Below are 12,827 nucleotides of genomic sequence, written 5' to 3'. Positions count from 1 at the left end.
AGTCTACTCTTCTATATAACTCAGCCATGGCAATTGACTAGATTGCTTCCCAATAGCCACGTACTGAACTTTCTCTTTTAGAGTCCCCCACCTAAATTATTCTGCCATGGAGAACATTTCCTTCCCAGCATTGGAACTGGCAAGGAGTTCAACACTACACCTTGAATTTGGGTTTACTTGCAATGTGCTTCTGTAGTTCTTCCCGTCCCTTAGCTTCTGTGGTAATATGCTTCTTCAGGAAACCAAGCTTCCAGTGCCTCATAGCCTTCCACCATCCCAAATCTCTTGTCAGGGAGAGCAAGGAAGGAAGGTCTCAGAGCACTGATGGGCACGACATAAGATAATGTGAACAGGGTTATTTCGTGTGGGCCTTGGGTGGAGAGAACAATACCCTGGAGAGTAGGGTGTTTCTCTTCTTGCTCTACCCAAAGTGCTGAGTGCGATAGCTAAAATACACTCAAGATTTCTAGGGCACCAGGGAGAGATGGTTGATGGGGTGGAGCTGGAACCTCATCTAGGAAGCTCTAATCCAAATGTAGCAGAAGTGGAGAATACAAACTAGTCCAGTGTTAGTGTTGTCACAGCTACATTTGGAATAATGCAAAACCCCGAGGTCAAATTTCTTATCAGTTCAGTCACAGAAACACAAGCTTTTCTTTTAAAAAACCTTTGCATTTTAAAGAAAACGAAAGCTACAAACCATCTGAAACAAGAAGAAAAATCAAGCCAAAGCTATCAGACCACCCATAACTCAGCTGCTTTATTGGTAACTTATTGGCACAAACACCATTCTTTGGCAAATTACTGTGTAGAAAACTGTATCAGATATATAGTTGTTAGGGTGAAGATAGAGGACTGTAGTAGTTTGTTTTCCTGCTGTGTACTTTTGTATGTGAAGGTCTTTTAGCACTTTCATGTCTAACGAATTTTGATGTAAAAGCTTTTCCATGGAACCGTTTAGTTCTTGTAAAAGTTTTGACATGTGAGGGAAGAAAGAAGGATTGACTTTGTCACATGGTAACCTATTATACATTTTTACATTTTTATACATATTATTATGAACTCAAGAAATGTTTTGTTTTGACATTTGTACTGAGATTTTTCTCTGAATGGTATCTCTGCCATTGTTTCTTTTCCAGGCAAATTATACAGATCCACAGAGCAAGCTGAGATTCAGTAGCATTGAGGAATTTGCCTACATTCGGATGCTTCCTTCAGATGTCGTTACAGGTTACCTGGCATTAAGAAAAGCAACAAGTATAGTTCCCTGAGACTTACCTTTGAATGACCAGTGATGGACTGGGATAACATTCAGTGTTTTAAATAGAATTGTAGTATTGAGGTTATATATAGGGGGGTTATTACAAATATATATTTATGTCTGGAAGTGGCTGGTATTGAACTGTGCATTCGAAAGAATGTTTAGTTTTAATTTTGATACATTTTGTCAGTTTTGCCATTAATTTCAGTGGGGCCAGGATTTCACCCTCGCTATTGTTATGTGTATTGATATTTGTCTCAGAAGACGAATGAGCGATCTGATTCTGAGTTCTAAGCTCACCTGGCATATGGATTTCCTTTTGTGGCTGTGGAAAAGTCACAACTTCTTTGCCTCAGTTTGCCCCTCTCCACAAATACTTCTCTGAATGCTGCTGTGGAAACTAGTTGGTTAATGTCCATTAAATGTATTGAAAATGAACACATCTGTACATGTGCTAATAGTTATATTGCAAACGTAATTATCTTAATATGGGCCATGGCACTGGGTGAGGAAATAGAAACACAATATTGGCATATTTTAGCAGTGAAGGAAATTGTCAGCATAATTAAAATTATATACACAAACTATGATACAAGACTCAGACATAACGAATAGTGAAACAAGGGGTGAATTAAAGTTGTATAGGCAGCCTAAATTCTGGCATTTCCTTAACTTTCGAGAGTATGACTTTGCAACCTTAATAATGGTCTTTTTAATGCAGTTTTTTGCATGAAGTTTCCTAGCTTTTTAAAAAAGCAATCTGAATGAACAGAAATACCATCATTAGCATAATATAAAAACCCATATGATTCATTAACAGGGTCAGAATCTTCAGAATCACAATACTGACCTCTGTCGCATGAACTAGTGAAGGTACCAATACGAGGTTGGCATCTGCGCTGTGGACCTGCACTAGTGGGGTATTAGAGATATTGATGACTGATTTCGCAGATATCTGTTGACAGGAGAGTAATGAGGAGACTCAGGAATCTTGGATTCCATTCCAGGCTTTGGAGGGCAGTGTGATCTAGTGGGCATGATCTGTTGTGCCAATTCTACCTCCTCAAGCATCATTCCTTGTGCTTCAGGCTTTCCAGTCTCTGTCTGTTCTCCCTTCCCCATGCCTGGCTCTCTGCCCCAGTGTCCTTGCCCCACAAGTTCTCATCCTGCCCTTTTGGGCTCCCAGTTTGTTCATACTCCTCCCCCATACCTTTACTCTGTTTATTCCCAGATCCCTACCTCACTCTTTCAGCTCATGGTCTCTTAGCTGCATGCCCAATGAGTCCCAGTTCCCTCTGTCCTGTCTCATCACACAGTAATTCTTTGCCAGCTCTGGTTTCCAGTGTCACACATGCTGTCCCATCCATGCTTCCAGATCCAGTCTCCCTCCGAGCTACTTGTCCAGTCTATCTCTAGCTCTCTCTCCCAGTCTTTTGGCCCAGCTAGTACTTGCACCCCGGCTTCTTGTCAAATTTGTTTCCTCCACTTCACCTCCTCCTCACCGCACCACTGGTTCTTAATCCCATAGTCCTTTATTGAATTTTAATGGTCAAGTTAAAGAGAAATTGAGTCATTGTGGTCTTGTGGACTGAACCTGAGCGCATGATAGCCAATCTGTTCTAATGACAGCTCTGCCGTGGACTCACTGTGTTACCTTGAGCAAATTGCTTCATTGATGTCTCCATTTTCTCATTTGTGAAATGGGGCTAATAATACTTAGGAGTCTAAACTCCCAGCAATGAGTGTCTGCACTGTGTTTTGCACACACAGCCCTATATAAATGCTAATTATTATTATTATTATTATTATAGATTTTTCTCTACTACAGGGATGAATACACAGAACACTGTCAACATTGGCTCACTTGTAACTCCTAAATAGAAAGATTAATTAATGGGAAATTTCAAATTTTACTAGATGTATCTGGGATTTAAATCCCATTTTTAAAAATGATCCAATACTCAAAACAAAGTCAATTAAAATAATCTTTTTGATGTGCTTAGAGCAGGTCCCTCAAATCCTTGGATATTGGATAATGCCTCAACTATATCCCAGAACAGAAAATAATGTCAGTTAACATCAAGGCCACATTCCTGGTTATAATGTTTTAAAAGAGATGTTTTCTCCTTCCTTTATACACTGAGGATGTGTTTAAGATGAGCTTAACTTTGATATGAAATGTAATAGTGTAGTACTACTGTTACTATGGTAAGATCAGTGTTGCTTTGACTGGGCAGACAGCAGCTCAGAAAATTGGATTTCAACACAGGTTATTGGCTCCCACAAATAAATTTAAAGTTCTTTTGATACAAATCCCTACAGGCATACTTTAAGAGTCCACTTTCCCCCTCCTCCAGTTTTGTTGTAGCCCTGTTGGTCACAGGATTTAATAGATCAAGCATGGTGGAATAATATATTTTATTGAACCAATTTCTGTTGGTGGAAAGGACAAGCTTTAGCACTTCACAGAGGTGTTTAGAGTCTCTAGCAGGACTGCTATTGGGGGCATAACTATATGGAATCATACAATGTCCGTATGTAATCATATTTGTTTAAAATGTTCTGCTGTACAGCATATATATTTATATAAGTACATTAAATACTACTTTTGATAACCTTTGTCATATTGAATGAAATCATACTTACTAGAGGTTCTGATTGTTTTTAAAAACAATACTTGGTGACCCTTCTCTTGATGCATGTTTGTTAGGTTATCTTTTTCTTCTCCCTCTTCCTTGTTAGCTACTACTACTTTTTTAATTTTTTTCCCCCTCATCCCAAGTGACTCTCACAGATTGAGCTGTGGCGTAATCATAATAGGAAGTAATTCACCCTGGACATATAACATTAAACTTAAAAAAGTCAGTTTACTCTGTGGAATAATCAACATATACTTCAACTGGCAGAAAGTTGAACTATAAATCTTTTCCAATATCTGACTGTTAATCACTCGATCTTGGATCTGGATCTGCTACTATCATCTCTCATTTCAGCAAGAGCAGGATCATCTTTGTAATTACATACAAATTGAAAGTTGAACAAACCAAGAAGCTAATACATACTATTGAGGAGTAGTTCTTAAAATATATATTCTGGAGCATCTTACAGAGAATTGAAGACTGAAAAGAACATGTAACCTTATACATTTCATTTAAATGGTAATGAAAACTTAGAAAGGAAGACATTTTGAAACGGCAAACTTTTGGGAAGGGAGCACCTTATTGAGAGAATGGATTTTGACTTTTAAGACAGCCCCATGTGCAGCATTGTCTGCTCATGATTTTGGAAGGAGTTAACTGTTTAATGTAAAACATCACCATCTATAAGTTGTCACCCATTGATACAGGCCACCATTTATTTTAATCTCGAGCAGGCTGGTATTAATAAACTCTTATTATATTCATGAGTGATTTATCAACTGATAGTAGCACCCCATTTTCCCCTACGTAGCTGTTCCTCTATATAGAGCCATGTTGATGGATACCATGGAAAGCAGTCACCCTCAGAGCAGTGTTCCCTCTAAGTTGCGTGCCTATTTTAGGTCTGCCTCTGCTCCAGCCCCCGCAAACTGCTTTCCACGTTGAAAGTAGAAAGTTAGGGAAGAGGTAGGGGGAGAACTAAAGTGAGGGTGGGTGAAGAGAGTAAGGGGCTTGTGCTGAGGGGAGAGGAGGTGGCCAGGGCAGGAGAAGAAAGGAGCAGGCACCATGGAATAGGGTGGATGAGAGACAAATTCCAGGGGCAAAGAGGAGACAATGAGGAAAAGGACAGGAGTGGGGAGGGGAGATGTCAGTGGGGGTGGAAGAAGGGAGGGGACAGGGTGATGCTGGGAGAGGAGAGGGAGAGACAATGGGGGCAAGAGGGAGGAAGAGGCGAGGGGAGGAGTGGGTACCAGGAGAAGAGGGGTTGAAAGGAGGGGTGGGCATATGAGGAAGGTGGGGATGGAGCAAGTCATGTGTGGGGGCCTGAGGAGAATTGGGGCAGAGGGTGGTGAGGGGATGGGTACCAGCGAGAAGGAGGGCAGGGACAGAGAAGGGAGAGGCACCAGGAAAGTGCAGGGTTAAGGGAAGGTGCAGGAGCCAGGGGGATTGTGGGGGTTAAACAGAAGGGCAGCCACATGGAGGGGCGGGATGGGCACCAGACGGGAGAGGCAGGGCAGGTAGGTAGAGGGAGGTGTTAGGAGAGGGGATGGGTAGCTACGGATGATCAGAGTGGGGCTAGAGTAGGTGTGGGCACAGGGGTCAAGGAGGATGGGGAGAGGGGCAGGTCTCCAAAGGGCTGAGGGGATTGAGAAGGGAAGGAGCAAGGATAGCAGAGGAGGGTAAGAGGTGGGGGGCAGCAGCAGGCACCAGGGGAGCAAATGGGGCGAGGGGAGGGTGGGAGACATGGCAATAGAGGGAAAATAGAGGTTTATGAGATATTTATTAATAACTTGGGTGACAATGTGGTACACATCTGAACAAGTCACATGAACTCAATACTAGTGCACAAGAAAAAACTCACTCATAGGTGGAAAATCTTTTAAAGAGGGAACATTGCCTCAGACACCAACATTTTCTCACTTTCTTCCACCCCAGAATCTGGATCCTCATGGAGCCCCCACCGAAGGGTATCCACAGAATCTAAGAAGCAGGGGGATATGGTGAGGTGCTGCCTTTGTCTCCAAATCTGCAAAGGGGAACATTTGCTTTTCTTCAATAGGCCACAAATTTAAAACAAGTTTCATAAATTATTCTGTGAAGATCAATGCTGAAACCTCACATGAAATCCCTTCCCTTAAAGAGAAATGAATTATTATTAATAAAGTGAAGACAGTATATCACTTGAGAATTTATGAACTGGCTTCAAGGCTCTTAAAATCTGTAACTCATTTTTTGTGGCTTACATATGCACAGACTAGCATATAATTTTCATTTCTAAGATACAGTGGGAAGGAGAAAAGTTCACATAGATAATCAGATTCTGAAAAGATCAGATGTACAGTCCTTTTTAAAGAGCCAGCCCAGCAATATTTGTGTTACTAGAAAACACTTCAGTCACACTAAGAAGATGACGGTCCCATAAATATTACAAGAATTCATAAAAATGCCTGCTTATTTTTCTCATTTTAGCTTGTGTGTTCTGATTACAAACCACTTTTCTTTGCTTGCTGAAAAGCGGGTAGAATGTAATAAAGTAATGCATTTTCATGTAAGAAAAAGCATTCTGTTTAAGTCCACTTGGCATCTCCATGTACTGCTTGACTTGATTTTCTATTATCTGAAGAGCTTACATCCAGTAGTTTCAGATGACTACACTATTGTAAATCACAGTCTAGGATGCAATGGGAGTAATCTCTCGAGATGCCTAATAATAACTAATAAACTGTGGTTAAAGTACTGGTAAGTATTGCTTGTGTAATTGAATAAAGTTTATGACCTATGAGATCACAGGTTTTAAGAACACAACATCGCTTTCCCTGCTGCTGTAGCCTAAAAACAAAAAGTATTACATATAAATCGTAACATTAGTGGACTAGATCATGAGATTTTTATATTTTTAAACTTACTGTTGTCAGCATCTTGCCTCCGGGGTTTATTCTTCTTGCAGTTACTTAACTGCAAGAAATCAGTTATTTGATTCTGTTAAACTTTACATTAGTTTAATAGCCTAGCATCTGTCCTTGTGAATTTCAAAAGTCTTCCTCAATATACTATAACTGGGACTCTCTGCTGACCTTGACTTTGCACAAAATTCCACCAAGTGAAAGGAATGAAAAAACGGACTCACCAATGCAGCCTATCTGTACCTCACAAATGAATGCGGGACAGATCACTTTTTCCATCTAACAAGTTTTAATTAAACATGCAACTTCCTTTATTAAACATGGGGTAACAATCCTTAAGTGCACAGATTTGCAACCACAGTTAAACTATCAGCTGTGTTAGTCTGTCACGTTAAAAATAATGAGTAGTTCTGGTTGTGTCCTTAGGGAACTGCACACAGATTGGTCAAATATCTCGTCAAGCTAAGGGCTAGTGAAGGAATTTCTTGACAGCTTAAAAATTACGTCTGCAGGGGGAGGCTAGTTTCAGAGCACACAAAAAGCAGAAGCTATTCCAGACTCAGTTCTAAAAACACACGAGTTAGCTCAAGTTGTAATTATAACTGAGTCACTAAGTAACAGGCAGCAAAATATAGTTAGAGTCAACCTCATCCCATGAAGCAAGGTGCCCAAAACCAGCACTGTAATATTAAACCCCTAACAAATAGGGAATTTCACTACAAATGAATGCTAGTCCATAGAGGCCCTAATTCAAACAAGGAAACAGAACTGTAGGTAAGACATACAAGTTACTTAAGTGAACCATTATAGTGCTACACAAAGGGAATGTCTACACTAGCTCGGTTGTTCGAGCTAGGTAGGCAAATGAGGGCAACTGGAGTTGCAAATGAAGCCCGGGATTTAAATATCCTGGGCTTCATTTGTATCTTCCCAGGCGCCGCCATTTTTAAATCCCCCTTAGTCCGAACTCCGTGCCGGCAGCTACACGTGGCACGGAGTAGGTAGTTCGAATTAGGCTCTCTAATTCGAACTACCGGTACACCTCATTCCACGATCCTAATTCCCTTTAGAGTAGGGAAATTTGCCCCAGTGTAACAACATTAATGTAAATAAATCATCCCATGTTGCAATTTACCCTAGTGACATAGAGTTGGCATTAAGAGTTTGCACCGGTGGAATTATACCCTTGTAATTTTATCAATGCAAATTTCCCATCACCTGGACAAGCTCTAAACATAGCAGCCCAAATGGCACCTATCACTGTAGGTCAATTTCAGATTCTTGCAGTAACAGCAGTGTGGGTTAAGGTCAGAGTGGCAGTTAAGACAGGATCTATGCTACAGACCTATATCGGTATAATGATGTTGCCTAGGGGTGTGACTAATCCATGCCCCACCCAAGCAATGTAGCTATACTGCCCTAACCCCTCTTGTAGACAGTATTATGTCACTGGGAGAGCTTCTCCCATTGGCATCGCTACTGCTTCTCTGGGAGGTGGATTAACTACATTGATGGGAAAAGATCTTCACTTAAGCACTGCATGGGTGCAGCTACAGCGTTTTCAGTGTGGCCCAGGGATGGGCAATAATTTTCAAAAGGGGCCACTTCATGAATTTCTGAAGACCAGGATACCTCTTGTGCTCCCCCACCCACGGACCCTAATTGGCCTGAGGATGGGGCAGCACAAAGTCTTGTCCCCCACCCCAGTGCCTAGAAAGAATCACCAGCTGTTTTAAAACAGCTGGCGGTTCCCTCTAGGTGCTGCAATGGGAGGAGACTTTGCGTGCTCCCCCAGCCCCTGGGGGGAGAGCACAAAGTCTCTTGCCCCTGTCTTGCCAGGGGCTTGTGGCGCCTAGAGAGAACTGACAGCTGTTTTAAGGCAGCTGGTGGTTCCCTCTGGTGCCACATGCCTCTGGCAGGGGAGGAGACTTTGCATCCTCTCCCATCTCCGGTTTTGATTGGCCTGGGGGCAGGGGAGCAGCAGGGCAGCTGCGGGCTGAATGCAGCCCACAGAGGCTGTCATGCCCACCCCTAATGTAGCCCGACCCAAAGAACTACAAGTTTAGCTTTGATATTTGTTTTGGCTAAATCATTTTAAATGTAGCTTTAGGGAAACAGATTAAAAAAGGAACTTACTCATGGCGACACTCAGTATTGCCACGCCCAAGTGTTGGGCACCAAGGCTCCCTATATAATGAATGGGAAGAGATTGGTGCCTAAGAATGGGCTTCACAAATGCGAGCACACTGGGCAGCTCCCCACTGACACTAGCCAATGGAAGATGCCAAGGCAAGCGGGGCACCTTACACCCCACCCCCTTAGGGAGTTCACTGCCAAGTCTGAGCTGCAGAGAGGTGCCTCTCTCTGCTTGACATTCTCAGCTGCCTTTGGCACCTATGCTGTTTTTGCAAGACCCACCTTTATCCCAATAGATAGGGATACTCAGCTAAGCTGTGGGATTTCCCTGATTTAAGTCTCCCCCTCCATCTGCTAGGGAGAAAGCAACTGCCCAGAGATTTGCCACCATGCAGCTGGCCCTGAGATATGCTGGCATGGGACTCCCTCAGACTTGCCTGTGGAAGCTGCTCCCCTGCAAAGAAGCCTGAGAATGATGCTGTAGCCTAGTGGCTAGAGCACACACCTGGGAGGTGGAAGACCTAAGCTGTCATCCCTAGGCTGCCATCAATGACTTGAAATATTTATCCACAATGGAACAGTTTCAACTGCAGAGACTGAGGGAGCTACACACCAAAATAGCTCAGAGCCCCTGTGGTTAGGGCTCTCATCTGGGAGAGGACAGATCCTTGTTTGACTCCCTTCTCCCCCTCTGGTGGAGGGGGAACTTGAATCAGGGATCTCCCACATCCCAGGTGAACACCCTAACCCATTGGCCTAACGTTATTAGGGAAATTCTCCTCTTTTCCCTTCCCCTGGCTATTTTACGTGAGTTGAGCTGATAACGGACAGGAGCCTGATCTGAAAAACAGCCTCAGAGCTCTCCTACTGGTTCCGATTCCACAGCTAATTAGGCAGAGCAACACCTGTGTTCTGCCCGTTCGTGCAGCACACGAAGCTCCAAGTTGCAGGGCACATGCTAGGAGGCACGAACAGGTGCCTAGGAAACTTCTGCAAAAGTGCAGGCATCAAGTAAGTTTAAGTGCCTACAGGATTCAGCAGCGGCTGAGCAATGGTTTTCTGAATCCCAGTGGGGTCTGATTCTGGGATACGCACATGAATCCTTTTGCGAACCTAGTCCTTTAAAATACCACATAAACAGTACAACTGCAACTCTGTATCTACGAGTACCAAAATCTAATAGATAAATCATGATTAAACTTGCCAGAATAACAATGCTATGAACTAAGAGTTATTCTAGAGGAGAGTCTCTTAATGCAAAACTCTACGAGTGACTTGTAGATACTTCATTGAAATACTGATCTGGATATTTGGGTGGGGAAGACAGATCTGATATTGTTACAAGTTCTGTGAGGTTTGGAAAAATCCAGACAACCTTTGGGAATTCCTGAGATCAGCAAGACTATCATCTGCAGTATTTAACCACAAGTTAGACCCACCTCTTAGAAAGTATATACGTCTTACGACTGCTAAAAAAAGAATTCCTTTATACATAATGATGGGGTTATGCTTTAAAAACATTTATTGTCAAATGAGAGGTTAAGGTCATGATAATTCATGGTTTTGCTATAAATGAGTTACTGCCTGTGTCCTGCTCTGACTAATTTAGGTAAGTATAGCTTTCACCTTCTTTCATTCTCTGGTATATTTATATTGCAGGTGTGGGTGTCATACAATTGATAAAACCAAGTGATAAAAACAGCATTGCTGCAATAAACTGATAAAAATCAAGCAATAAAACCAGCATCATAGAAATAGCTGCACAAAATTGTAACGTCTGTTGTCAACCAATCTGAGATCAAATAATTCCTTCGAACTACAGGCCTGATTCCAAGTGGAACTGAGCATGTGCAACTCCCACAGACTTCAAGATAGAGCCTAAGGCTGCATTTAAGTCAGTGGGAGATTTGCCTGAGTAATGACAAAGTGATTGGGTTTTAGTCAAACAATGGTTTGGAATGAGAAATAAGATTTTGTCCACCTGTGAGGAAAGTTCAGAATTTGTTCAGGACTTTGTCTCAGGAATTATGTGGCTTTCTGCATAAAATGTAACTCCTAAGTAACCCTCAATGCCCATGTATACAACTCTAGGGAAGACTCAATGATCAAATCAAAGCTAGGAAACATTAAGAAAATATGCAGATATACTTATGTACAATGAGAAGCTTGTGTATAGTGCAGTAGATAGAATATTCACTGGCTGAGGGTGGGAGGGTAGGGTTGAGAAAACCTGAGTGCTTTTGGCAGCTCTGTCATTTTATTTATACTGAGACCTTGGGCTTGATTCTTAGGGAGTGATATACCGGGGGTTTGGTCTGCAACCATTTAAATCAAGGGGAGTTTTTCCCCCTCCCCTTTTGTGTTTTAATCTGTCCCTGTAAAACAAGGATAATGATATGTACCCAACTTTGTAAACCATAAAGAGTCTCCTGTAAAAATTGCTAAGTATTATTAAATAACTCCACCCATTGCTCAGCACTAGGTTCTGCTCCTAGAATCTCATTTTTAAAAACGATTATAATAGTTTGCCACTTAAAAAGGGAAGAGAGACAATTTTACAAAAGGCTGACTGACTAGAGATGTTTCACTCCGCACAATATTTCACTAGAAGATTTACCCAGTATTATTGGAGTCCTTAACTCAAATGCATTTTGTTTTTCTTAATTTAAATCATTGCTCTGAGATGGGGCTGGGGATGAGGGGTTCCAGGGAGAGAGGACAGCTCCCTCTTTCTCTCACCACTGCAGCTTGGGGCTAAGTGAGAAGTACCTTTCCATGGCCACTACTGGGCATAGCTGGGGGGAGGTGCATGTCCCTCAGCAGGGAGTGAGACAGACACAGAAACATAAACCCTCTGAAATATATAGTAGATAATTGTCCCTTTCTCCACCTTTGCCCCCTGCTGGCCCAATCGGATTATAGCTGTCTAAGCCTCTTGCTGCCCCCTGTGGACATTCTGCAATAATAACTGTTCCTTCTACCAGACCCTTTTCCCCGTTCCATTTTATAAGAAACAATCTAATTTCATGCACATCCCATTATCTTGGCACAACTAAACCCTGACCTTGCTTTAAGTTATGATAAGAGGAAACTGTAGATCCAGTTTGGTGGTCCTCACTCTTACAGTTTAGGAGGAGTTTTTGAGCAAATGGACTCAGGTGGACAGACAGACACACATTTCTAAAATATATAGTAGATTATGCCAAATCGCACACTCCATCCACTTTTGCATGTGACACAAGAGAATCTTCTGTCTGATTAAAGCCTAGAAACTCATTGCAGTCTAATGACTATTGACATGAATAAGACTCACTAGTCAGCATCAGGACCACCCCAGGAGATGATACTGTACCTACAGTTGTGAAAAGGTCTTTTGCCATTGATTCCAAAAAGGGCAGGAACAAACCTAAAGATTGCAACAAATAGGAAGTGACAGCCATTATTCTCACACACTACTGTGATGAGAGATGGATTTAGTTCAAAATCCCAGGTCTGTACCCACCTGAGATTCGGAGGTATTTGAAATCCAAGCTTTGTAAATTTCACTGAGCTTTATGATGATCTTAACCTTTGTTTCCAAACTCTCCCTATTTTTTAAACGTACAAAAATCTGATTTGACTTTCTCTGCATAAGGGCATAATTATTTAAGGATTTTTTTCACAGCTTTGTTTATAGCTGGTTTAGGAAGGCAGTATTGGGCTATCTGCTGGGCTATTCTGGGTCAACTGTGAGTCCATTTGAGGAGAGAAGCATTTCACTTTTTTACTGCTAGGCAATGATTGTTTAACAAAGTGACCAAGTGGCTCAGATGTGGTCCTCCTGCATTTTTCATCCAGTCCTTTTATTCTGACCACTATTGTTTCCAGCTAGTGAATGGGAATTTCAGA

At 42.0% G+C, this 12,827-nt stretch overlaps 1 protein-coding gene across 1 annotated transcript in view; it reads left to right on the top strand.

Moving 5' to 3' along the window:
• INO80C (INO80 complex subunit C) overlaps nucleotides 1-3,876 on the top strand; it is a 56,355-nt gene extending 52,479 nt beyond the window's left edge. Inside the window, exon 5 of the mRNA XM_075921641.1 lies at nucleotides 1,140-3,876. Coding sequence (XP_075777756.1) covers nucleotides 1,140-1,271 — 132 coding nt within the window. The 3' untranslated portion in view covers nucleotides 1,272-3,876. The remainder of the gene's footprint in view (nucleotides 1-1,139) is intronic.
• The last annotated feature ends 8,951 nt before the right edge of the window (nucleotides 3,877-12,827 follow it).

The sequence above is a fragment of the Pelodiscus sinensis genome, chromosome 2 (assembly GCF_049634645.1).
Source record: "Pelodiscus sinensis isolate JC-2024 chromosome 2, ASM4963464v1, whole genome shotgun sequence".
Taxonomy (NCBI): Eukaryota; Metazoa; Chordata; order Testudines; family Trionychidae; genus Pelodiscus; species Pelodiscus sinensis.
The sequence above is the reverse complement of the archived record's forward strand: the minus strand, read 5'-3'. Positions and strand labels throughout refer to the sequence as shown.